The sequence below is a fragment of the Lagenorhynchus albirostris genome, chromosome 3 (assembly GCF_949774975.1).
Source record: "Lagenorhynchus albirostris chromosome 3, mLagAlb1.1, whole genome shotgun sequence".
NCBI lineage: Eukaryota > Metazoa > Chordata > Mammalia > Artiodactyla > Delphinidae > Lagenorhynchus > Lagenorhynchus albirostris.
Genome location: NC_083097.1, coordinates 126,715,127 through 126,742,765, shown reverse-complemented (window position 1 = coordinate 126,742,765; position 27,639 = coordinate 126,715,127). Strand labels below are relative to the sequence as shown.

The following is a 27,639-nucleotide window of genomic DNA, read 5'->3' as shown; positions in this document are numbered from 1 at the left end:
CAAGTCTCGGCTGTGAAATGAGGGTTATAATTGTATTGACCTACTAGGTTGCTGGAGGAATCAAATGAGATACTTTCTATAAAGTTTAGTACCACGCCTGGCACCTCTCTGTACTCAATCAGTGTTAGCAACATCTATTGCCAGGTGTCTGTTGAAAAATTCCATAAAAGGCCTCCCACAATGTTCTTGTAAGTAACCTGGAGTGGGAATATTTTTGAATGGGGGACAAGAGATGAGGCAGGAACTGGCTGGGATTGGAACAGGAGGAAGTGGACTTCACCAGTAGCTTGAAGGACTGGAATGAGAACACCAAGAATGCTGGAATTTCTGGGAACGGGAGGGCGTGTGCAAACACAAGAATTGGATGAAAGGTCATAGGACATTTACAACTCAGGAGAGAACAACAAACACCGGGTCATTCCAAGGCTAGTGGTGGGACACGGTGACCTTTCCAGGACACAGGAGCTTGTGGCTATAATTGAAAGGTGTTGAAAACTAGCTGAGCTCACAGCGCTCATCCTGCTGGTTGCCTCTGCAGAGTCGGTGCGTGTTGTGGTTCCCCCCTCCACTTTGCACTTCCAGAAACTTCTCCCAGTGTTCCCAATACTATTTCCCTACCCCCCATAGCCTTGGAATATGTCCCCAGCTCTTCCATTCTCTCTTATTCCCATTGAATCTATATATTTTTTTGTACTTTTATTCACATAAGTCATTATGATTGCATTCTTCTTATAAAATTAAAACTAAGGCTAAAATCCCATTTCACCCCTCTTGCTCTTCATTTTTTAAAATTAATGTTTATTGGAGTATAGTTGCTTTACAATGTTGTGTTAGTTTCTGCTGTACAGCACAGTGAATCAGCTATACGTATACATATACCCCCTCTTTTTTGGATTTCCTTCCCATTTAGGTCACCTCTTGCTCTTCATTTTTCTCACAACTCTTTTCCTCCAGCATAATTAACAGTATGATGCTTCCAGAATCCTTCCAGAATTTTCTCTGTGTGCACACACACCCACATACAATATTTAAAATATATGTGACAACATTTTTTGTTTAGCTTCTTTTCTTCTTTTTTAGTAAGTAGCACTACACATTATTATTATTGTGCTATAACTTGCTTTTCTCTCCCACTCTATGTTTTGGAAATCTGTCCATGTTAGCATTTTTTTATCTACTTAATTTTTAACCACTGCACAATGTGGCTGTTTCATGGTTTATTTATTCACTCCTCCCCTCACCCCACCTTTCACTGCTACAAACAATGCTGCTGTGAACATCCTTCATACACTTTCTTGTGCACTTGGGATTTTTTTTCTCTACAACAGAAATCTGACAGTGGAATTACAGGTTATCAGGGTACAAACATCCCCTGCTGAATCCTAAGTATAGATTCTCCCTGGCCTGCTCCCAGTCATTTCCACTGATTCTCGGGTACCACATCTAAATCACCAGCTTCCTGCTCCTAACTCCCCACTGAACATCTCTACCCAGAAGTCCCTCAGGTTCCTCAATCTTATATAGGAAAAGACACCTTCTCTCCCCATGGCCCCCTCCTGGTGTACACGCTTACATTCTCCCAGTTGCCCCAACGTGTAAACCGTAATGATGGTCCTCTCCTCTCTCCCCATTGTCTAATGAGATGTCATATCTTGTGGATTTTATCTCAGTAATGTCTTTCAGTTCTCATTTCTTCTCTGGTTACCTTTGGCCAGGATATTATTTTAACAATCCCCTAATAGTCTCCTTGTTCCCTTATGCAACGCATCAAATTTATCTTCACAAAGCACAGGTGATGTCATTCTCTTTGGTTGGTTCCCCCGCTATGAAACACAGTGGGATCTCCTTGGCTTGCTCTTCACAGGTTTCTCCAATCTGGCTCAGTTTTCTCCCTCTAGTTTTTATCTCTCCAGATCCCTCCTCTTTCACCTGGAGTAACCTGAAGTGGGAATATCCAGGCACACCGATCCCCTTGCATTCCCAAATGTGCCCGTATTTCTTGCCTCCAAGACTTTGTTTCTCTGTTTCCTCTCCTAGAAGTCTCTCTCCTAGCTCTGCCTATTGAAGGTCTACCATTCCTTCTAGGACCTGCCAAATACACATTAAGGATGTGGGTTCCAGGGTTCTGACACAAGTAGCCAGTTTCTTAACCTCTCTAATCATCCATTTTCTTCCCTATAAAAAGGTCATTAACACCTTCCAGATCTGTGGGGAACTTTTAGTTAGATTATGCATATAAAGGATTTAGCACAGTGCCTCCTAGAGTAAATGCTAAATAAACCTTAACTCTTATTGGCGTCATGCTTCTTTTATAAAGCTGTGCTTGGTCTCACCATCAAAGGGACTTTCTTGACTTCCAGCGCTCTCTTTATTCTAGTGGGCATCTAGTCATTCAGTTTCTTATGTCTAAGTCTGTCCTCACACCTGATAATGACCCCCTGAGGATCAGGGATCCTCTAATTCTTTTTTTTTAAAAATAAATTTATTTTTGGCCGCATTCGTCGATGCACGCGGGCTTTTCTCTAGTTGCTGCGAGTCGGGGCTACTCTTCATTGTGGTGCGTGGGCTTCTCATTGCGGTGGCTTCTCTTGTTGTGGAGCACAGGCTCTAGGCATGTGGGCTTCAGTAATTGTGGCACGTGGGCTCAGTAGTTGTGGCACACGGGCTGAGTTGCTCTGCGGCATGTGGGATCTTCCTGGACCAGGGCTCAAAACTGTGTCCCCTGCAATGGCAGGCAGATTCTTAACCACTGCGCCAACAGGGAAGTCCCTCATTTTTAAAAAATAAATTTATTTATTTTTGGCTGCGTTGGGTCTTCGTTGCTGTGCACGAGCTTTCTCTAGTTGTGGCGAGCGGGGGCTACTCTTCGTTGCGGTGCGCGGGCTTCTCATTGTGGTGGCTTCTCTTTGTTGCGGAGCACAGGCTCTGGGCGCGCAGGCTTCAGTAGCTGTGGCACATGGACTCAGTAGTTGTGGTGCACAGGCTTAGTTGCTCCATGGCATGTGGGAATCTTCCTAGACCAGGGCTCGAACCCATGTCCTCTGCATTGGCAGGCAAATTCTTAACCACTGCACCACCAGGGAAGTCCCTTTGATTCATTTCTGCATGCCTCAGAGTGTCCCCAGCACAGTGCCTAGACCTGAACTGAATGTAAGGAGAATGCCACTGTCAATTTGGAAGTGCTGTGAAGGAAAGAGAGCCAGCTATATGGAACCAGAAGACAGCTTTGAATCCCACCTTGGCACTCACTGGTTGGTAAGAATCCATACACACCACCCAGTTTCCGTATCCATAAAATGAGGAAAATACTACCACCAGCCTCACAAGGTTGGGGTGAGCTTCTGTGTGCCAAAGAACTTTCTTTCTTCCTTTTTTTTTTCTTTCCTGAAAGCAAAAGAGTAAGAACTTTTTAGTTGTTTTTGTTTTTTGAATATTAGTTTGTCTTCTCACAGTAGCCTGCTTCCCCCTTGTGGAAAAAATTCAAATTACATGTTAAAATCAGTCAATATAAATAATCTGGGAGCCAGAGGTTGATCTCAGCATTGTTTATATCACTGAAAAACTGAAAACAAACCAGGCCTTCAAACAGGAGTTTGGCTACGTATACATGCACACGGGGGAAATTATCGAGCCATTTGAGTACAAGGAAATAGATGTCTAGGGTGTCCTTCTAAGTAAAACCCTAATTATAAACACACAAACTTTGCACAGTTTTGTAAGTGTCTACACACATGTGAAAGGACAGTACATTAAATGTTAATAGTGCTTATGTTGGGTAGTGAAATTCAGTTGCTTTTCACCTTCTCTACTGTTGTATGTCTGAGTTGTTAACAATGACCTTATTGCTATTAGAAAATTTTAATTGTGGGGGAAACTACCTGTAAAACAAGAAACCCCTTAGTTACCTGTTGTGACAGGCCAGTCTGAATCAGGGAGTAGTCTGAGTCATGGATTCTAAAAATATTTCATGCTCCAATGCAGTGCATGCTCATACACAGCAAACTAGTGCTGAAGTCAACCCCAGATATGCGGATCCCATTGAGAGGCAGCATCAACAGTCAAATGATAACAGATACATATCTGTTCCTTGGGCCTGCTGCATGCAGAGAGCCCGGGCAGGAGAGGGTGGGAACAGCAAGCCAAGGGGAATAAAGGATCTTGGGCTGGAGTTCTGGGAGCCTCTCATAAGTGGGCCGATGGGAGCTGTGCATCCACGGTTCTTGGCCAGGCTGATCTGAAGTCCTGAATCTGACCCTCTGTTCCCAGCCCCAGTCAGACATGCAGCCTAGACAAAATCCCAGAACCGTCCAGGCCTTGCTGGAGACACTGACCAGTGAGCAAGTGTGTCCTCTAGGGCTCTAGTCTAGAGTGGGGGAACACTGGAGCATGAAGAGGACAAATGTGGTAAGTGTTGGAGACCAGGAGGACCTCTGGAGCTCAGGGGACAGAAAGAACCTCCTGGGAGTCAGGCGGCTGAGGAAGTTCCTGGAGGAGGTTGCAAATAAGTTGGATACACATTTGTTCAGCATTTTACCCAGGGTTTTTCAAAGATTCAGCACCCAAGGGCCACCTAATGGATAGCCAGAGCATATGAAGATTATACATTTTATGTTTTTTGTTAGTCACTATTTAAAACAAAATTTAAATTATATAAAAGTAATACTCTCCTACCAGTGAGAGGGATGATACTACTTTTAGTCTTTAACTGAAGTGTGTATATCTGGCTCCACGAGGGAAGGTCAGTTTTACTTCTGATTGTTTTCTTTTTCTTTCTGCTATATTAGAAAAATCTGAACTTAAAACTGTGGGTCATCAGTCACTGTGGAAAACAGTGTGGTGGTTCCTCAAACAATTAAACACAGAATTACCAGATGATCCAGCAATTCCACTTTTAGGTATATACCTAAAAGAATTGGATGCAGGGACTCAGACTTGTGCTCTTAACCAGTGAGCAATACTACCTTCCCAGCTGTCCAGAGAGCTTTTAAAACTTGAATGACAAAAGCTGATTCCAGTAGTACCAGACGGCCAGTGAATGTCATAACTGACAGTTACATTCAGTGGCTTCAAGGAGAACAGCCATTTATAGAGCCATGAATATATGAGGCAAGCTTAAGTGTAGGTGCTTGGTGTCTTCACTGCAAACAGAACCTCATTCTCCATTAAACAGGAAGTGTGATCTCACAGTTCCAAGTCACAGACTTGTACAAGCAGCAGAGTTAGCCTACTCTCCAGAGCTTATGACATAGTGTCCTCCTGCCCTTTGCTTCTGTCCAGAACACTGAGAAATCAAGATAATACCTGCAAGCCAGGGAAATCTTTTTTTTTTTTTTTTGTGGTACACGGGCCTCTCACTGCCGTGGCCTCTCCCGTTGCGGAGCACAGGCTCCGGATGCGCAGGCCCAGCGGCCATGGCTCACGGGCCCAGCCGCTCCGCGGCACGTGGGATCCTCCCGGACCGGGGCACGAACCCGCGTCCCCTGCATCGGCAGGCGGACCCTCAACCATTGCACCACCAGAGAAGCCCCAGGGAAATCTTATAGAGTTCATTCCCGAATGCAAGCCTGGTCCAACATTCATAAATCAATGTAATTCATCCTATTAACAGACGAAATCAGAAAAACCATGAGATCATATCTATAGAGGCAGAAAATGTATTCAACAAAATTCAATACCTATATATGATTAAAAAAAAAGGAACTGAAGAGAAATGGCACATCCAGACAATGGAATATTATGCAGCACTAAAAAGAAATGACCTATCAAGTCATGAAAAGACATGGAGGGAACTTAAGTGTATATTACTAAGTGAAGGAAGCCAATCTGAAAAGGCTATATACTGTGTGATTCCAACTATATGACATTCTGGAAAAGGTAAAACTATGGAGACATTTAAAAAAGATCAGTGGTTGCCAGGGGTTAGGGGGAGGGAGGGATGTATTGGCAGAGTACTGAGGATTTTTTAGGGCAGTGAAACTATTCTATATGATACCATAATGGTGGATACATGTCATTATACATTTGTAAAAACCCACAGAATATATAGCATCAGGAGTAAACCATAATAGAAACTATGGACTTTGAGTGATTATGATATGTTCGTGTAGGTTCATCAATTATAACAAATGTACCACTCTGGTAGGATATTAATAGTGGTGGAGGCTGTGCCTGTGTAGCGGAACTGTACTTTCTTCTCAATTTTGCTGTGAACCTGAAATTACTCAAAAGAATCAAGTCTATTAAAAATAAGTGGGGGACTTCCCTGGTGGCGCAGTGGTTGAGAATCCGCCTGCCAATGCAGGGGACATAGGTTCGATCCCTGGTCCGGGAAGATCCCACATGCCAAGGAGCAACTAAGCCCGTGCGCCACAACTACTGAGCCTGTGCTCTAGAGCCTGTGAGCCACAACTACTGAAGCCCATGCACCTAGAGCCCGTGCTCCGCAACAAGAGAATCCACCGCAATGAGAAGCCCACACACGGCAACAAAGAGTAGCACACCCCTGCAACTAGAGAAAGCCCGCGTGCAGCAAGGAAGACCCAACGCACCCAAAAATAAGCAAAAAACAAACAAACAAAAAACACCTGGGGATTTCCTTGGTGGTCAAGCAGTTAAGACTTTGCGCTCCCAATGAAGGGGGCCTGGGTTCCATCCCTGGTCAGGGAACTAGATCCTGCATGCTGCAACTAAGGGCCCGCATACTGCAACTAAAGATCCCACATGTTGCAACTAAAGATCCCACACATGGCAATGAAGATCCCGTGTGCCACAACTAAGACCCGGCACAGAAAAATAAATTTTTTTTTAAAGTTAAAAAAAAATAACTGGCACATCCATATAATGGAGTATTATCCAGCGACAAAAAGAAATGAGCTATCAAGCCACACAAAAACATGGATGACTCTTAAATGTATATTGCTAGATGAAAGAAGCCAATCTGAAAAGGCAATATGCTATATGATCCCATTTATATGACATAATGGAAAAGGAAAAACTATATGGACAGTAAAAACATCAGTGGTTTTCAGGGATGTTGAAAGAGGAGGAGAGAGTTGAATAGGTGACGTACAGATGATTTTTAGGGTGTGAAACTATTCTGTATGATACTATAATAATGGATGTACATGACACTATGAAATTGCCAAACCCATAGAACTTAGCAGCATAAGAATTGAACCTTATGTAATCAATTTTTAAAAATAATTTAGGCAGGGACTTCCCTGGTGGCACAGTGGTTAAGAATACACCTGCCAAGGAAGGGGACACGGGTTCGAGCCCCGGTCTGGGAAGATCCCACATGCCGCGGAGCAACGAAGCCCGTGCGCCACAACTACTGAAGGCCGCGCACCTAGAGCCCATGCTCTGCGACAAGAGAAGCCACAGCAAGGAGAAGCCCGCGCACTGCAACGAAGACTAGACCCCGCTCACCGCAACTAGAGAAAGCCTGCGTGCGGCAATGAAGACCCAACACAGCCATGAATGAATGAATGAATAAATAAATAAATAATTAAAAAAAATTTAGGCAGTAGGGGGATCTCATGATGGAATTTAAACTTTGATAAAAGAATCTCTGTATGAAATAACTTCACCGTAGGGGGTGATGGGAAAATAATAAACTCGGGATATGAGTGGAGAAGTAAGACCAAAGGCAAGTAAACTACACATAAGTACTGTACTCTGGTTGCTAAAGTTGTTTTCCACAGGGGTTCAGGTTAATAATCCTGGAACTACTACACATGCATACTGGAACTGAACAATTAAATAAATGGATGGCAGATGGTGCGACCCAGGAGTGAGAGGTTACAGTTAAGCTAGTGGGGAAGGCTAGAAAGATCTACGTGATATTGGATTAGAGTTGGAGACATCAGTATGAAATCATGTTTAGCTTAATGAAGGTAGAGATGGGTACATATACAGATATTTATAGGTATGTGTATATCCATGGGTTAGTATAAACACGTATGTATCTTGCTCTCTCAGCTGGGAGGGCCTAGAAGCTGTGACACTACAATACCAACAAGCACACCCAGCACTCAGATCTTGGTTTCCTTTTTATATAACAGCTTTATTGAGATTTAATTCACATACATAAAATTCACCTATTTAAAGTGTACATTTCAATGGTTTTAGTATGCATATTTAGTATATTTTAGTGTATTGTGGTGTGACCATCACCATGATCAATTTTAGAATATTTTCATCACCCCCAAAAGAAACTCTGGATCCATTATCAGTCACTCTCCATACCTCCCCAGCCCCCCCAGCCCTAGGCAACCACCAATATACTTGGACTCTGGATTTGCCTAATTTAGACATTTCACGTAAGTGGAATATTGCAACAGGCAGTCCTTGTGACTCGTTTGTTTCACTTAGCATAATTTTTCAAGGTTCATCCATAGTGTGGTATGCATTAGTGCTTTACTTCTTTTCATAGCCAAATAATATTCCGTTGGAGGGATATGCCATATTTTATTTATCTATTCATAAGTTTATGGACAGTTAAGTTCTTTCACTTCTTGGGTATTATGAATAATGCTGCTATAAATATTTTGTGTACAAGTTTTTGTGTGGATATATGTTTCCATTTTTCTTGGATATATATCTAGAAGTGAATTAATCTTTTGAGGAACTTTCAGACTTTTCCAAAGCAGCTGCACTATTTTACCTTTTTATCAGCAATGTAGTGTATGAGGGTTCTAATATCTATACATCCTTTCCAACAGTTACTGTTGTCCATCTTTTCAACTATAGCCATCTTCGTGGATATGAGATTGTACCTCACTGTGGTTTTGATTTGCATTTCCCCCCGATGGCTAGTGATGTTCAGCATCTTTTCATGTGCTTGTTGGTCATTTGTATATCTTCTTTGGAAAAATGTCTATTCAGATTCTATATCTGTTTTTAAATTGGGTTATTTTTCTTTTCAGTGGGAGTTCTTTATATACTCTAGATACAAGTCCCTTATCATATATATAATTTGCAAAATTTTTTCTCCCATTCTTTTCTTCCGTATCTATTCACTTACATGATGGTATCCTTTGAAGCACAAAATTTTAAAATTCTGATAATATCTGATTTATTTACTTTTTCACTTTGTTGCTTGTGCTTTTGGTGTCATATTTAAGTATCCATTGTCTACGGAAGGTCATGAGACACACCAGGCAAGCTGCCACTAGACTGGGATTATAACTTGATTTCAGAAGTAGCGGTATTCACACCTCCATGTTAAAATAAAGTTCATACCTTATATGTTAAATCCAAAGGTAGATGAATGAAAGTCTTAATTATGAAGAAATTTCAAGGGAAGAGATGAAGGAAGTAGCTGTCTTGATCTCCTCACCCCACCTCATTCACCTTCAATTTTCCACTTTCAGCACCTTCAAACCCTGATAGAGTAAATGCTTTTGACTCTTATGATCAAATAATTTTCCTTTTCCCGCATAGCTTCTGTTTGTCAGGGTTTCAAGATTATTTTATTTTTTTCATCAAGCAACCAAAAAGATATTTCTGTTCCTGTCCTGTGTATTCAAGTTCAGACAAACAAACAATTTCCACGGGCAAAAACTTCTTCCAATCAGTAAATAAGGATTTTTCATTGTTGTTAAGGTGTTGGATTATGTGAGATTTTTGTCAACCAGATCCAAAATTCTGTGATTCTGTTTCCACGGTGCTGTGATTTAAAAAATTCTAATCCATCGGTGGTTTAGTTGTCAAGGCAGTTATAGGCAGCCTCACCCAGTTCTCTGGGCTCTCTTGTACCTGGAATTTCAGACATGGTTGGTTGGTATTCCCAAGCCAAGTGACATCTTCTTAGAGAAAGTGAATACAGCCCACCTGTAGGTCTATGTGACCTACTTTATAAGGAGAAGACCACAAAAACCATCTTTGTGTTCCATAAGGCAGGCAAATTCCAGTGAGAAGAAAGGACATGAATAAAGTACCCTGGGTAAGTTTTTTTTTTAGAAAGAGAAATAGTCTATTAGCCACTAGAGTCAGATGCCTTTGTGGGGAGAGATGCAAGTATGAATGGAGTGGTCAATATGGCCTTATCCATATTAGAATATATGGGACACATAGTAGAATACAAGATGGTGACTCTTTCCAAGAGCCAAGGCTGCATGATGGTATAACTCCCTGGGAGGGGAGAAGACTCAGCAGATTTCTGCCCTGCAGCAGACCAGGGCCAGAAGGAAAACTGGTCACTCGGGGGAGAAAGAGATGGAGGTCTGGGTCTTTCATCAAGGTTTGTCCTACCCCAAGGGATTTTTCTGTTCTATCAGGTGAACAGAGGGTAAGACCCAGGCTTCAAATTATTTCTAAAATCACTCTAATCCCAGACTCATGCACTCCCGCCCCCACATGCTTCCCCTGCCTCCCCCTTCACATGTGCATTCCATCTTCTAACCTAACAGAAATATATCACAGAAAACCTTTCCTGCTCATGTGTTCACCTAGACACATCGACCCCCCAATGACTTCATGCCGTTCTTCATACCATCTTCTACAGGTGTATCATGCTTTAATCTTCATACATTTAGGTCTCCCCAATCCTGCCAACTCTCTTTTTCCATCATGTCCTGTGTATGGGGAGGTGTCAGGATGCTTCTCAAGTAATTTCTGTTAAAGGAAAAAGGAAGGGGCCCAGCACCCTCCTACCCTGCCTCTTTTGTTCCACTCTACAAGGCTGTCTTTGCAACTTCTAGAGAGTGATTCCATTTGTGGATTCTCTAGCATGTAGATCTAAAGTCAAGACTTTATATACCATTGATCCCATTATTTTAAGTAGTTTCTCTACTATTAACATATTACATTACTAGGGTATATTTGTTACAATAAGTGAACCAATGGTGATACATCATTATTAACTAAAGTCCACACTTTATTCAGATTTCTTTAGTTTTTATCTGATGTCCTTTTTCTGTTCCAGGATTCCACCTAGGATACTACATTATATTTAGCCATCATGTCTCCTTAGGCTCCTCTTGGCTGAAGCAGTTTCTCTGACTTTCCTTGTTTTCATAACCTCAACAGTTTTTTTTTTTTTTTTTTTTTGCGGTATGTGGGCCTCTCACTGTCGTGGCCTCTCCCGTTGCAGAGCACAGGCTCCAGACGCGCAGGCTCAGCGGCCATGGCTCACGGGCCCAGCCGCTCCTCGGCATGTGGGATCTTCCCGGACCGGGGCACGAACCCGTGTCCCCTGCATCGGCAGGCGGACTCTCAACCACTGCGCCACCAGGGAAGCCCCACCTCAACAGTTTTGAGAAGTACTGGTCAGGGATTTTGTGGAATGTCCCCCTGTTGAGATTTTCTTGATGTTTTTCTCATGCTTAGACTGCAAAGGGAGGAAGACCACAGAGGTAAAGCACCATTTCATAATATTATATCAAGGGTTCATGCTATCAACATGACTTATCAGTGTTGATATTGACATTGGTCATCTGTCTAAGGTAGTGTTGGTCCATGTTTCTCCACTGTAAAGTTACTATTTCAGCATTTCTTTCTATACTATTCACTTTGGAAATCGCTAGGCATAGCATACACGTAAGGACTGAGAAGTTAGGCTCTCCATTTTTGAGGGCTGAGTATCTATTGATTTTTAAACTATTTGTTATTTGTTGCTCTAGGATTTAGACAATCTCTCTCTATCATAATTTCCTTCAGATTAATACTAACTTAATTCCAGTGATATATAGAAAATGTGCTCCACTCTGCCCACTTTTGTGCTACTATTTAATATATATTTTGTCTATGTATGTTAAAACCCAACAGTACAGTGTTATAATTGTTGCTTTATATAATTTTATGTCCTTTTGGCTGCACCACGGGGCACGTGGGATCTTAGTTCTCCGACCAGGAATCGAACCCATGCCCCCGGCATAGTGGAAGTGCCGAGTCTTAACCACTGGACCACCAGGGAAGTCCCTAATTTTATGTTTTTTGAAGAAACCAAGAGAAGAAAGGATGCACACAAATAAACTTAAAAAAAACCCCAAACATTTATCATTTCTGGTACACTTCAGTTCTTCCTGTGGTTTCAAGTTACCACCTGTTGTCACATCCTTACTCCCCTAGAACTTCTTTCTTTCTCCCTTCCTTTGCACTGTAAAATATATTATACCTCTATATGTTATAGGCCCAATACTTCAATCTTTAAAAACAGATTTATGGAGATATAGTTCACACACCACACAATTCACCCATTTAGAGTATAAAATTCAATGGTTTCGGTATATTTACAGACATGTGCAGCAATCTCCACAGTCAACATCAGAACATTTTCATCACCTCAGAAAGACATTTGATATCCTTTAGCCATAATCCCCTTATTTCCTCATCTCCTCCTCCAACCCTAAGCAACCACTAGTCTACTCTTTGTCTCTGCAGAATTGTCTATACTGGACAGTTCATATAAATTGAATCATGTGATACATAGTCTTTTGTGACTGGCTTCATTTACTTAGCATGTTTTCAAGCTTCATCTATGTTGTGTTGTGTATTTCATTCTGTTTTATGGCCGAATAATATTCCATTACATAGATATACCACATTTTGCTATTCATTCATCAGCTGGTGGACATTTAGGTGGTTTATACCTTTTAGTTATTGTGAAGAGTAGTGCTTTGAGCATTTGTGTACAAGGTTTTACATGAACATATGTTTTCTTTCCTCTTGGGTATATACATAGAAGTGGAGTTGTTGGGTGCTATGGTAACTCTATGGTTGGTCATTTGAGGAACTTGCAGAGTGTTTTCCAAAGTGGCTGCATCATTTTACATTCCCACCAGCAAGCAATGCATGTTGCCTACAAGAAACTCACTTAAATATAAAGACACAGATTAAAAGATAATTCCTCCCTCCCATCCCTATGACATTGCTGTCATTCCTTTCACTTACCCATAGACTGTAATCAACCAATATACTGCCATTATTTTGAACAAACTTATTATTTAGATCAATTAAGACTAAGGAAAATAAAAAATTGTATTTTGCCTTAATTTATTCCTTCTCCAACACTCTTCCTTCCCTTATGGAGCTCTTGAGTTTCTTTTCTTTTCTTTTCTATATTTATTTTTGGCTGCCTTGGGTCATCATTGCTGCGCGCCGGCTTTCTCTAGTTGTGGCGAGCTGGGGCTACTCTTTGTTGCGGTGCCCGTGTTTCTCATTGCCGTGGCTTCTCTTGTTGCAGAGCAAGGGCTCTAGGCACACGGGCTTCAGAAGTTGTGGTTCATGGGCTCTAGGGCGCAGGCTCAGTAGTTGTGGCGCATGGGCTTAGTTGCTCTGCGGCATGTGGGATCTTCCTGGACCAGGGATCGGACCCGTGTCCCCTGCATTGGCAGGTGGATTCTTAACCACTGTGCTACCAGGGAAGTCCCGAGATCTTGAGTTTCTGACCTATATCATTTTCCTTCTTTCTGGGAAGATATTTTAACCTTTCTTGCAAGACAGGTCTACTGGCACCTCAAATTTTATTTGAGAGAGCATTTCTCCTTAAACTTTTGAAGGGTCTGGTATCTTTTTTCTGACACGACCCCTGATGCCAGATGTGCAGGTTTTTTCTACACTAATTCTCCAACACCAATTTTATGTTTACCTGGCTAGCAGTTTGGCCGAGTTTTTTGTTTGCTGTAGCTGTAGATGTGAGAGGTAAAATTTCCTCCAGTGTCCTTATTTTTGTCTCCTGTGTTATCTTTAGTTTTCTCTAAACACTTCTGCTCAAATAGCATCTGAGCTTTGCAGTTATTTTAGCTGTAACCCACTGTTATTATACAGGTTGACTGATGTGATGGTAAGATGTGGAGGGAGGAGAGCATTCTATAATCCTATGATTAGGCGCCAGTCTTTTAGTGAGGCTGTGATTTGAGGCTGTGACTTTTACAAGTGTTCTTAGCTTCTCCTACCCCCCAGGTGAGACATGAAGCTTAAAGGGGGCCCGTGTTGGATATTTCTTTTCCTCCATGTCAAAGACTAGAGAGGGGCGGAGTGGAATATTTTCCTTCCCTCAAGTTAAAATAGTTTCTTTTGATGCAAGCCCCTTCTTAAAAATAGTTCTTCCCTTAGGCTCTAGTGAAAACAGTTTCTTTGGATGCAAGTCCTATCTTAAAAAGAACAGAATCCTCTGGGTTTATTTCAAAATGGTTACATTTTTGCTCCCTCTGTCAGAGGCAGGAAGGAACTTTTTTCTGATTGTTACCTGAAGAACTTGGGGGGGGGGTTCCTGGAGATGACTCATGAAAGTGTGGAGGTCCCCCTAAGACTGAACCCTCAGAGTTTTTAACTCTCAGTCTACTTCACACTGAGTTTCCAGCCATTCATCAATTACAATCTAAGTGTTCCTACCTATACTGGCTCCTCTGGTGAGCTTGTTCCTAGTAACCTCTCAGTATCTTCCATTTTCTCTAGTTTTCAGGGAAGGAGTTTGTCCTGTAACCTAAATTCTCTATAGGAAGTGAGAAGAACTGTTGATTTCCAACTTGTTCAGATTTTTTTTTTCTGGTTGTGAAGATGATGGTGACAAATTCTAAGATTTTTCTGTCAGATAAGAAACCAGAAGTCTGCTCAGTTCATTTTACTTCATTCTTTTTTTCTCTCTGTTCTCAGATCGTATCATCTCTAATGATCTATTTTCAAATTCACTCATTCTTCTGCCAACTTAAATCTACTGTTGATCCCCTACAGTGAATCTTTATTTCAGGTATTGTACTTCTCAACTCCAGAATTCGTTTGGTTCTTTCAAATAATTTTATCTATTGACATTCTCTATTCATGAGCTACTTTCATGAACATAGTTTCCTTTAGCTTTTGAACATATTTATAATAGCTTTTTTGGGAGTTTTTGCCTTAAAAGTTTAACATTTGGGCCTCCTCAAAGGTAGTTTCTATTGCCACTGTTTTTCCTGTACAAGGGATATACTATTCTGTTTCTTTGCATCTCTCATAGTTTTTGAGATACTATATTGTAGGAACTTTGGGTTCTGATACATCCCCTTCAGGGCTTGTGAATTTGCTGTTTTATTTTGTTAGTTTTTTAAAGTACCTTGCCTGGACTAATCTTGTGACGTCTATTTTCCTCCACCGTGTATAATCTCTGATGTTACTGCTCAGTTCCCCCATCTCCCACCCCAAGCCTGGCTTCCAAGAAGTCACCCCTGGGCCCAAATTATTGTAATGTTCAGCCAGTGATTGGTCAGAGGTGTCCCTAAGTTCCTTGAGCCAGTAAAGCTTCCACTCTCTGCTAATGGATCTGTGTGTGACTTAGAGAATTCTTTCAAGTCTGGCCTATGTTCAGTTAGTGACTATACCTTTCAAGTGCCTGCTCCGGTTGGTTCTGAGTGTGAAACCTAGATGTGTGCACAGCCTTCCAGACAGGGATAACTGTGATCTTCCAGGGCACTTTTTAAGCTATTTCTCTGGTTCCCTCTGTTAAACTTTCGGGTGGCCTGCTATTTCATTTGTTGCTACTTATTTTATGGAATAGAATTCTAATTGCTTGCCACTAAGATCTCTGTTTTCAACAATGTCTGAAGTCAAGCATTCCTTCACACTGTGTACTAAATAAAGTCAGGTCCCTCTGTGGAGCTCTGGAGCTTCCAGTCCTTCCTCTTGCCTGGACAGATGTCTACACTATTGCATTGGAGCTGAGGAAGCTTCTCGGTTTCTCCTCTTGGCATGGAAACTCCTCCCTGCAAGTGGGATTTGGGAGGAGAAATGGAAGCCCGAGGTCTTTTTGATTTACTCCTCCCCGTATGGAACCTCTGCTCTATAAATGGGAGTTTGGAAAATAGCCTGCTGTCCTTTCAGCTTTCAGTCCCCCATCACCCCCTGGCGTGGAACATTTGCCCTACAAACATAAAGCCTGGAGGGGGGTGGATCAGGGCCCCAGTATTCTTGGCCTACCTTGTCTTGGGTAGAGCTACTGTATAAGAAACAGCTAGGCTGGGAACGGGAGCCCAAGTCTTCTCAGTTGGAGCTGACTACAATTGAGCTCCTGTAACATGGAGCTGGGGTGGGCAGATCCCACATGCCGCGGAGCAGTTGGGCCTGCGTGTCCGGAGCCTGTGCTCCGCAACGGGAGAGGCCATGACAGTGAGAGGCCTACATACTGCAAAAAAAAAAAAAGGGGGGGGTAATTTAGTCACCAAAAACAACTATTTAAATTGTAGTGAGTGTTGTAAGAGGCCATGGCTACTTTCTTTTGCTCACTCTCATATGATATCTATCTCATATATACTTTATGTAAATAACAATACATTTACATACTCTTATCACTGATCAAGAGGTAGCAGGAGTCTTATATATGCCAACAAACAACAGGAAAAAAGTTTATTTTATACTTTAGAATTCTTATTTAGGATGCCCTATGTTTTGTTACAATTCATACTTTGTTAAAAGAAAAAATAGGGAATTCCCTGGTGGTCCAATGGTTAGGACTCTGCACTTTCACTGCCATGGCCTGGGTTCAATCTCTGGTTGGGGAACAAAGATCCTGCAAGCTGTGCAGCACAGCCAAAAAATAAAAAAAAAATTTAAATTTAAAAAAAGAAAAAATAGTATTATTTAATGTGGAAAATAATTGGTAATGGCATTCTACATATATAATGCTTATTTTATGTTCGTAATTGTTAGCTTCACATAAGCAATTCCAATACCTATATGATTTACGTTATGTGGTGCATAATGTAATGTAGAACAGGTTGGAATATAATGCTTTCATATTTTGCAGACTGTCCATATATGATTTTCTAATTTTGTTTTGACTAGCCCACTTATTAATATTTCAAAAGTCTTTGTAGTCCACAGTAAGCATGTATCCTTTAACAAGGAGGTGTACTTTCTGTAATATCTTCTAGACATACTTTGGCATCACATCTGAAATATGATTTCTACAGAAACATAGCTACATACTTTTCTAAATTTGTTGAATTAATAGGCTTCTTCTTAAGACTTCTTGATACATAATAAGGTTTGATTTCTAATGAAGGCTTTCTGTCACTGTAATTTTTAGTTGAAGATATTCCCACATTAGTTTCTCTTTTAAGAAACTTTTTCTTTATGAGTCCTCTTATGGCGACAGAGGGCTGAGCTATGTCTAAAGGCTTTCCCACATTGATTGCATTCATAGGGTTTTTCTTCTGTGTGAGTTCTGTGATGTATAATGAGGTCAGACTTCTCAGAAAAGGCTTTTTTACACACATTACATTCATAAGGTTTCTCCCCAGTATGGATTTTCTTATGTCTAATAAGGCAGGACACTTCACTGAAAGCTCTCTCACACCTGGTACACACATAAGGTTTCTCTCCTGTGTGTATTCTCCAATGTACAAAGAGGTGTGACTTCATGCTGAAGGCTCTCCCACATTCATCACACACATAGGGTTTCTCTCCAGTATGAGTCCTCTGGTGAATATTGAGGTGTGATTTTTGGAAAAAGGCTTTCCCACACTCATTACACTCATAGGGTTTCTCCCCAGTGTGAATTCTCTGATGTTCAGTGAGGTGTGACTTATGGGAGAAAGCTTTTCTACATTCAGTACACTCATAAGGTTTCTCTAGAGTATGGATTCTCAGATGTATAACGAGATTTGATTTCTTGCTGAAGCCTTTACCACACTCAGTACATACAAAGGGCTTTTCTCCTGTATGAGTTCTCTTATGTATAATGAGGTCTGACTTCTGGAAGAAGGCTTTCCCACATTCACTACATTCATTTTTTCTTGCATATCTTCTGTTACCACTAAATAAGTCTAAATAGTTAAAACTTCTACCATACGGGTCATGTCTTTGGAGTCTTTGTTTTGAAGAAACAAAGGCTGTGCTAAGATGACATCTATTTTCAAGTGCATTACAATTGTTACGCTTTTCCTCCGTCACGGTTTTCTGGTCAATGAATGCAACATGCCTGAAAAGTGTTCCTTGGTTCTCTCGGTGCCTCTCCACGTGGTCATCAACTTGCCAGACTTCTTCTAGAAGGAAGCATAATAAACTATATGTTGGTGAATATTTCTGCTAATGTATTATGACTCATAGCTTTTTGCCCTATTGTGAGATTGAATCTTTACTTGCAGACCCAGTATCCATATCTAAAAGAAATACCAAGGCTAAATGGAATCTATACCCCTGAGCTTAGCAGGAAAGCCACAACTTTTAAAAAGCCTGTAGTAGTAGTAAAAGAACTAGATAATATGACAATGAACATAAATATATTTGACTATATGCAAACAAGACTTTGTAAACTGGGGAGAAAAATGGAAATAATGCCAAGAAGTAGTAAAAAGGAACAAAGAAGAACAGCTGCTACAGGGTCAATGGGAAGAGCCCATCTAGGAGAAATAAACGTGACTAGGGTAAAATGGTGATTAGAGGAAATAAAGGAAGGACTGGATGAGGAACAGAGAGATTTGAGCTAGTGTCTCATCAACTCATTGTTGGATTGCTGTAGTTTAATCTTCACTTGTCTCTTTGCTTCCAGTGTCTTTGAGCTCTTGTCTATTCATCCAGCAGCATGAAACTGATTTTATAAAACCATCAATTCTACTTGTAAACAGGAACAATTTTGTAGCCAGTATAATGGTAATTCATTCTTGTATAGGTGTGAGGGCGCAGGAATTCCTATGTCCAGTAAGAGGAAAATATGCCATAGGATAAGCCAAGCTTGCTTCAGGATTAGAGCCACTGCTAAATTCTGATTACTGAGTGTATCATATTATTCTATAATAGTTCATAGATAGTGAATCAATCCTGACTTTTAAATGTTCTCCCTACCTTGCTCTCTACCTACCACAGATGGAAAATGAATTGTCATTAAGCACGTGGGCTCTGAATCCAGATTACAATCTTAGTTTCATCACTAATTAGATGTGTGGCACAAGTCAAGTTAATCTCTTTGGGCCTCAATTTCCCCTTCTATAAAAAAGGATAATAATAGCACCTATCTTACAGGATTTTGTGAGGATTAAACGAGTCAATCGCTTTAAGTACTCAGAATACTGCCTAGCATGTAATGTTTCACTAGTTATATATTATTATATTTATTATTACTGATCCTCAGACAACTATGTCCTTGCCACTTTCTGCTTTATATCATGTTTTCCAAGCGTCTGGATTCTATTAATGTAATCTTAAGCAGTAGATTTCTCACCCTGTGTCTAAATTCCTATCAATCTTCATTTTTATCTATTGATATTTTATAAACTTCTGACAGTACCTGACTACTGTTACACTTATGCTACCTATATCCAGAGCAATAAAGGCACCCCTTGGCTCAGAATTTGACAATCCTACCGAGCTTCCTGGCCCAGTTCCCAACATGTAAGTCATCACTCTTTAAAGAAAGTGAGTAAATTTCTATTCTATATCTACCACTGGAACCCCAGAGGCTTCAACACATATCTTTTATCCCAGTGATACTGTGATTTATAATAAGACATATATATTTCATCTTTGTCCCTGTTTCTGGCACAGAGCTCCAAAAACCCTTGTAATTTCCTAAGTGATGAGAGTCATAAAGGTGTCTTTTGTTATGTTAATAAGTGACTTACGGGAAGCATCTTAGGATCGGGGCTGGTTGCCAGTGGAGCCAACAATGTGATTAGAGGACTGGAACTTTCAGTTCCATGCCTCAACTTCCAGAGAGGGGAGAAGGGCTGGAGGCTGAAGTACTCACCAGTGGCCAATGATTTAATCAATCGTGCCTATGTAATGGAGCCTCCATAAAAACCCTAAAGGAAGGGGTTCAGAAAGTTCACAGGTTGGGGAACCAGAGTGCTTTCATGTACCACCATGTTGGGCCCCAAACTCCATGAGGCCAGAAGTTCCTTGAGTTTGAACTTCTGACCTCCATACCTGTAAGACAATTAATTTCTGTTGTTTTAAGCCTAGTTTGTGGTAATTTTCTTTTTTCTTTTTTCTTTTTTTTTTTGCTGTACGTGGGCCTCTCACTGTTGTGGCCTCTCCCGTTGCAGAGCACAGGCTCCGGATGCACAGGCTCAGCGGCCATGGCTCATGAGCCCAGCCACTCTGCGGCATGTGGGATCTTCCCAGACCGAGGCATGAACCCGCGTCCCCTGCATTGGCAGGCGGACTCTCAACCACTGCGCCACCAGGGAAGCCCTGTGGTAATTTTTAAATTGCAGCCCTGGGAAATTAATATAATGTTAAAAAAAAAAAAAGACACTATGACAACACAAGGGTGATGGTGGGTAGGCTAGAATGCTAGAGAAATGAAGATCAAAAACTCTAGGTCCAACTCCAGTGACTTTTTAGCAGAGATAGAAAAATCCATCTTAAAATTCACATGGAATCTCAAGGGACTCCGAGTAGTGAAACACTCCAAAAAAAGAACAAAGTTGGATAACTAACACTTCCTGATTTTAAAACATACTACAAAGCCACAGTGATCAAGACAGTGTTGTCATGACATAAAGACAGATAGACAGACCAAAGGAATAGAATAGAGAGCCCAGAAATAAACCCTCATGTATATGGTTAAATGATTTTCTACAAGAGTAGCAAGATCATTCAATGGGGAAAGGACAGCCTTTTCAATAAATGGTGCTAGGAAAACTGGATACCTACATGCAAAAGAATGAAGTTGTATCCTTATCTTATGTCATATACAAAAATTAACTGAAAATGGAGCAAAGACTTAAAGAGCTAAAATGATAAAACACTTATTTGGGACTTCCCTGGTGGTCCAGTAGTTAAGACTCCGCACTTCCACTGCAGGGGGTGCAGGTTCGATCCCTGATTGGGGAACTAATTTCCCACTTGACCACAGAGTGGCCAAAAAAAAAAAAAAAAAGATAAAACACTTAGATGAAAATACAGAAAAAAGCCTCATGGAGTTGGATTTGGCAATGATTTCTTGGATATAACACCAAAAGCATAGGCAACAAAAGAAAAAATAGGTAAACTGGCAGGCAGACTCTCAAACACTGCGCCACCAGGGAAGCCCCTGGATTTCATCAAAATTAAAACCTTTTGTGTGTCAAAGGACACTATTAAGGGAAATTGCTGGATCATGTGGTAATTCTCTATTCTCTATTTACATTTTTAAGGAATTCCCATGATATTTTCCACAGCTACTGCACAATTTTACATTCCCACAGAATGTGAGAAAATACTTGCAAATCATATATTTTGTAAAGGATTAATATCCAGAATATATAAAGAAACAACCCAGTTATAAATAGGCAAAGAGGGGGGCTTCCCTGGTGGCACAGTGGTTAAGAATCCACCTGCCAGTGCCAGGGACATGGGTTCGAGCCCTGGTCCGGGAAGATCCCACATGCCACGGAGCAACTAAGCCCGTGTACCACAACTACTGAGCCTGCGCTCTAGAGCCCGCAAGCCATGACTACTAAAGCCCATGCGCCTAGAGCCTGTGCTCCGCAACAAGAGAAGCCACCACAATGAGAAGCCCATGCACCACAAGGAAGAGTAGCCCCTGCTCACCACAACTAAAGAAAACTTGCGCAGCAACAAAGACCCAGTGCAGCCAAAAATAAAATAAAATAAATACATTAAAATAAAATAAAATAGGCAAGGAACTTGAATAGACACTTCTTCAAAGAAGATATACAAATGGCCAATAAGCACATGAAAAGATGCTCAACATCACTAATCACTAGGGAAATGCAAATCAAAACCATAATGAGATACACTTCATACCAATTAGAATGACTATTTATTTAAAAAAACTAGAAAATAACAAGTGTTGGTGAGGATGTGGAGAAATTGGAACACTTGTGCATTGTGGTGGTAATGTAAAATTGTGCAGTAGCTGTGGAAAATATCATGGGAATTCCTTAAAAATGTAAATAGAGAATTACCACATGATCCAGCAATTTCCCTTCTGAGTATGTACCTGAAAGAATTGAAAGCAGAGACTCAAACAGATATCTGTACACCAATGTTCATAGAAGGAATATTCACAACAACTAAAATGTAACAACTCAAATGTTCACTGGTAGATGAATGGATAAATAAAATGTGGTATATACTACAATGGAATATTATTCAGCCATAAAAAGGAATGACACATGCTACAATATAGATGAACTTTGAGATATTATGCTAAGTGAAATAAATCAGACACAAGAGGACAAATATTCTAAGATTCCACTTATATGAGGTATCTAGAATAGTCAAATTCGTAGCTATAGAAAGTAGAATAGTGGGTACCAGTGGCTGGCGGAAGGTGGAACAGAGTTATTGTTTAATGGTTTCAGTTTGTGATGATGAAAGAGTTCTAGAGATGGATGGTGGTAATGGTCTCACAACAATGTGAATATACTTAATACCACTAAACTCTACACTTTAAAATGGTTAAAATGGTAAATTTTATGTTGTCTATATTTTGTCACAATTTAAAAAAATATCTTCTCAAGGTCCTAAATGAAGTTGATAGGGATCACAGGCAGAATACACCTGAAGGAGAAACTGTAAGTCTCTAACAGCCATGCAAAAAAACCCACATTAATATGTGAAGGTGGTACACAGAAATGGTGTTCAGGTAGATATGAAACTTATGTTAACTGTCCCAAGTTATTTCCAAAGGTCCGAGGCCTTTAAGAAGAGAATCTGAAGCATATTTCTCAAAGATGCCAGCCCTCATTAACCAACTGTGAACTTCATTTCATTCACTTCCATCCACACAACTCTTCACCTAACTCACCTGGGTATCTCCAACTTGAGATTTCTCTCTCCACCATCCATGGTTCTTTTCCTTGTTCCAATTTGTAGATCAGAGCAGGCTTGGTGGTTTTATATCCTGTCAATGAGAAATGATAAGGGATTTGGACCTAGCTACTTGGGCTTCAGGTCCTTTGAACTCTCAGCTTCATCAGGGACTGCCTGATAAAGGTGCTCACTTGTACCTTAAAAAGAGGTTTTTTAAACAAACGTGTAGCCGTATCTCCCCAAAGATTGTCAGTTGTCATCAACTGAGACTCAGAGCCACACTAGTAAAAGTATTTCAGAGGGCTGGCAATTTGGAGCAACTGAGAAGGGAAAAGCAGTCAACCAGGTGCATACCAATCAACACTGGGAAACGGTCCTCACCCACTGAGATGAGGTTGATATAGTTCACCAGCATCACATCCCGGTACAGATCCCTCTGGGGAGGGTCCAGATACTGCCACTCCTCCTGGGTGAAATCCACAGCCACGTCCTTGAATGTTACTGGTCTCTGTAACAACACATTTCTATTCCAACTAAAATGATCTATGATGCATAAAATGAAAAAAATGCATGGCAACTTGTTTCTAACCATGTTCATTAGTTGACAATGGTTCCCAAAATTTAGTCCCACTTCGTTTTTGGGGATATTACACTAAACTGGTCTCATTCTGTTTCCCCAGCACTGCTTTGATGCCTGTTTGTCTAGATTTATGTTCTATTTTGTGCATGACACAAAACTCATATTTGAAATACTTCATACTTGTGAAATAATTACCCATTAGGCCATTCATTTAATAATAAGTCATTAAACAAATATTTACTGAGTACCCACTACATGTCCAGAACTGACTGTCCTAAATGCAAAGGATCAAATATTGGAAGCTGATCCAATTTGCCAATATGTCAAGCCATAGAAAAAATGCTTACTCAGTGTCAAAAGTTACACAATGAGAAGGCACTGTTCAAACCGCTCTTGATAAGCTTTTTAACGAAGAATAAACACTTTCTCAATGTTTCAAATTACAGTGCACTAAATATTTGTTTTTATTATTTTTCATTTCCCTATACTTGTATAACCAAGAGAGGATTCAATGTTCTGACAAAAAAGTTTAAGGTCACAGAATAATTGTAACCAATGGGGAAAATCTCATTGATTATTAAGATTGCTTTGAACTATTTCAGCTCATGTGGTCATTTTTACAATCCTGTACTACTGGTCCTGTATAGCAAAACAAACTAACTCACCTGGGACTTGGTCATTTTCTGTAACCCTTGGGTGAAGGCAGAGATCTATGAAGACAGAGATAGGTTTAAGAGAATGAGCCATGTAAGACCAGGTATGACTTGAAGATTCCAGAATCACTGGTGTAATAAACCCTGACACAGGTGACCATAACAACCCATACACAGCTGCCTCAACAGTTGGATTGAAGAAGACACTGTGGGAGAATTTCCCCCGGGGTCCTCCAGAATTCATTGAGAGAAAACCACAGATTTGCACTAAGATTTAGCTACAAGGATATCTGTTGTAGCACTTTTTAACAAACTTAAATTTGGAGCAAATTAAAGAACTGGTTAGTCAAATAGATATATACCCCCCAAGTAAATTTGTAATCATCAAAAATGATGTTGTCAGAAATTTATCAAAATTTAAGTGGTAGTTGATGTACACCCTTCTCTGACCCTCTAGTCATGCGTTCTGTGGACTCCAACCAGGGCTGTAGGACTACAGATAGGCTACAGTTTGAAAGTAGGATGCACCAGTATTGGGTTCTCAGTGGGACCAAGGATCTAGGCAAAGACATCTATAGACTTGGAAATATAGTGTCCACATGGTGAGATTCATTCAACAGTCTGTCTGGAATCTGCCCCAGGGGAACTGAGGTGCAGGTGGTTTAAGCTGAGGTTAAACTGTGGTTTAAGCTGAGGAGGAGCAGAGTTCAGTCAAATGCTGTGTTTTAGTCTGGGAGACATGTTGTAAAAAGTAGGAGAGTTGGAAACAAATATCTGGGCTTGAATTTACCTGCTGTCTATTTGACCTTGAGCAAGTCACTTCACCTTCCTAAGCCTCAGTAAAATTGGAAATAATACCTGTGTTGTACCAGTGACTTTACCCACCCACCCCTTTTTAAATTAAGCTAACAAATATATTTTACAAAACAACCTAATGTTAATGTAGGGGTGTGTGTGCGTGTTTGTGTGTGTGTGTGCGCACTCACGTCCATGCTAGCCGTTCCCTCTGGCCAGCACCCACTTCCACTATTTCATCAAGACTTTCGTCAGATACCAAGGAGGGCTCCCTGTCTACCTAATTTAAAATTAACCCTTCTCCCATTTCCCTTACCCTGATCTACTTTTTCTTTTTGTATAACACATCACCTTCTAGTATACTACATAATTTACTGATTTATTATGCTTATTGTTTATTGACTGTCTCTACTTAACTAAAACTAAAATTTCGTAAAGGCAGGGATTTTTGTCTGAATAGTCAATAGCCAGCACCAGGAAAGTGTTTGGCTCATAGATGCTCAAAAAAATAGTCATTGAAAAAAAATACATATGTAGCTATAGTAAGTTTCATAAAACAATGCTTATTACATGGGATACATATGTGATATTTTACAGTATTTTATTTTTTTAAATGTTCACATACAAGAGTACATACTATAGAATTCCATTTATATGATGTTCTATAAAGGCAAAATTAACCTGTAGAAAGTGGAAAACTGGTTGTTTCTCAGCATACGGGGGGAATGATTGACTGGGAAGGTTCAGAACTTTCTGGGGGATTAAAATGTTTTGTATTTTGATGGTGTGGTGGTTAAATGGGTGTATACAACACTTTTTACATTTTTATTCTCTGTAAGTTACGTGCAAATTATTCTACGTAAATTATAACCCAACTTTTAAAAAGCACTGGCAAATAAAAATACTAGTCTTTACTAACTGAACAGATTTCATCACCCATACTCACGACCGTACTGGGTTTCAACCCATAGTTTGAAAAACTGACTTACAGGGTTGCTGTGGGGTTAAAGCTAGACACCTTTGGAAAAGCAGGCAGCATTCCACCGGCAACAATTCAGACCTTCAGTAAAGCCTGGTTCTCTTTCCACACCCCAGAGGGCATTAAACACTTGTGCGCTCCGGCCCCTGGTGGATGCGCTCCGGGTCGCCACACCTGCAGAGGCCCTGCATCGCCCGATCCCCGACCCGCAAGAACGCAGTCCCAGGAGCCCGCCCACCCGGGGCTCACGGACTCGGGCTGGGAAGGGTCACTGTAGCTTTTGACACACGCCGGTCCACGCCTCTACCCCGAAGTCCGGCTGAGCTCTATTACTCCCCACCCGCCTCATACCCGCGCCATCTTCCTCTGCACGGCGCACCTCCAGCCCCGACCGAGGCCAGCCAGGTGAAGGGCTTAACCTCTCGGGCCTCACCCCCGCGCGGGGTCACCACCGTGAGGACTTGGAGCGCACACATGCGCAGAAGAAGCCGCCTCGCGCGGGGCTCGCTGGAGCGTGTTCCCTCCGACTGCAAACTACATCTCCCAGAACGCCCGCCCTGAGGTGCCGCACACGCGCAGCGAGAAGCCAGGCGCGCGTGAGGTGTGGCCCCGGCGCGTTCCACCTGATTCCAGCACTGCGTTTCCCGCCCCGGTCCCCAACCCCCTTCCCGGCGAAAGGTCCACTGGGGGATGACGCACAGGCGCAGTGTGCCAGGAGGCGTCCGTACCTACCCCGTTTCAAGAACTCTCCCGGCAGGATCGGCTTTCACTAGAAGTTTGAGGGCTTAACTCTGGAATTTGAGTTTGAACCCAAGGCTTTTCTTTGTGGGCCTGTGAGTATGAAGTTACGACAAAATGGGAAATACATCTTACAGATTTTATTAAAATGCCTGCAAATTGAAGCTAACAATGGTTGAAGTTAGTACTGAGTGGGATAATTCCGAAGAACACAAACAAATTTATATTGATTACACAAATATGATGACCAATAGCTAACTCGTCTGGGTAATATTTAAAGAGAAAAATTTGAAAAAGCTTGGAGACAGATTTACTTCTCAGGGGAGTTCAATATTAAGAAGGTGTGTTCCCGACCCTTTGGAGTCGGGCCCCAAGAAGGGTCTACTTCAGAAGCAAAAGAAAGCTTTATTCTGTGGTCAAAGAATGGAGAGGTGCAAACTGGCGCTCTAGAGCACATGTTCTCCTGGAAGGACCATTAGCGGGGCTACTTTATAGGGTTCTTGTCAGTGGCGGGCGGGGTGGAGATCTGGGTGAGGGTTAGGCGTGTTGGTCACGCACCTCAGACTGAAGTGCCGGGTACAGCGTCTGCACACGACCGCTGCTGCCACCGCCATCTTGAATTGAATGTCCTGCGCAGGCTTCCGCTCACTTCAGACCAAGATGGGGTGTCCAGCACAGCGCACGGTGCTTCTGCTCTGGGAGCTCTGATGCGATGGGTTAGGTGCAAGGCCTCTCTGCACACGGCCCTCTACAGGCCAGTGAAACTAGACTAAGCACAAAAGGAGAGGTTGGACCTTATCACTTAGATTCCATCTTATTTTTCCCAGGGGACCCTAGTGGCCTTTGGCAAAGTGGCAAATCCCCCCTCTTTATTTTGACCTGCCCCTCATTCTTGACGGGTGCTGAGGGGCGAGGGTCTGTCTTCTGCAACTGCTTCCTGCCGAGTTTGGGTGTTGTCATAACCCCAGGTGGAGGAGCACAACTTCTCCCCTGCTGCCTTGAGATATGTTTGATTGTTGACTGGCCTCAGCCCTGACTTTGTATCCCTGAGCGACCACCATTTGAAGTTTTATAGATTCTAATCTTTTGGAGACAAAGGATGCCAGACAATTTAAACTACATGGCCCAAATATGTATCAGCTAGAGGACAGTGGTTCTTAAGGGGCCCAGGAAACGTAGAAACCAAGGATGCTGGGGAGGGCTTGTTTTACCCTGTT

The 27,639-nt window shown here is 41.5% G+C and overlaps 2 protein-coding genes across 10 annotated transcripts in view; one reads left to right on the top strand and one right to left on the bottom strand.

Annotated features, from left to right (window-relative positions):
- Positions 1-27,639, top strand: part of LOC132517230 (zinc finger protein 300-like) — a 97,953-nt gene that overhangs the window by 15,291 nt on the left and 55,023 nt on the right. The gene's annotated exons all lie outside the window — the stretch shown is intronic.
- LOC132518528 (zinc finger protein 569-like) lies at positions 16,618-26,206 on the bottom strand. 9 transcript variants are annotated; one of them, XM_060146484.1, is made up of 6 exons: positions 25,695-26,008; positions 25,343-25,386; positions 23,923-23,967; positions 23,059-23,185; positions 22,673-22,768; positions 16,618-17,960 (listed from the first exon to the last, which is right to left on the bottom strand). In XM_060146484.1, exons 3-6 carry the CDS (start codon positions 23,935-23,937, stop codon positions 17,032-17,034), a joined length of 1,167 nt encoding a protein of 388 aa, XP_060002467.1. In that variant the 5' UTR covers positions 23,938-23,967; positions 25,343-25,386; positions 25,695-26,008; the 3' UTR covers positions 16,618-17,031. The 9 variants fall into 9 exon arrangements, with proteins under 9 accessions (XP_060002467.1, XP_060002464.1, XP_060002468.1 ...); XM_060146481.1 differs by lacking the exons at positions 25,343-25,386; positions 25,695-26,008 and adding an exon at positions 26,036-26,206; XM_060146485.1 differs by lacking the exons at positions 25,343-25,386; positions 25,695-26,008 and adding an exon at positions 26,064-26,206.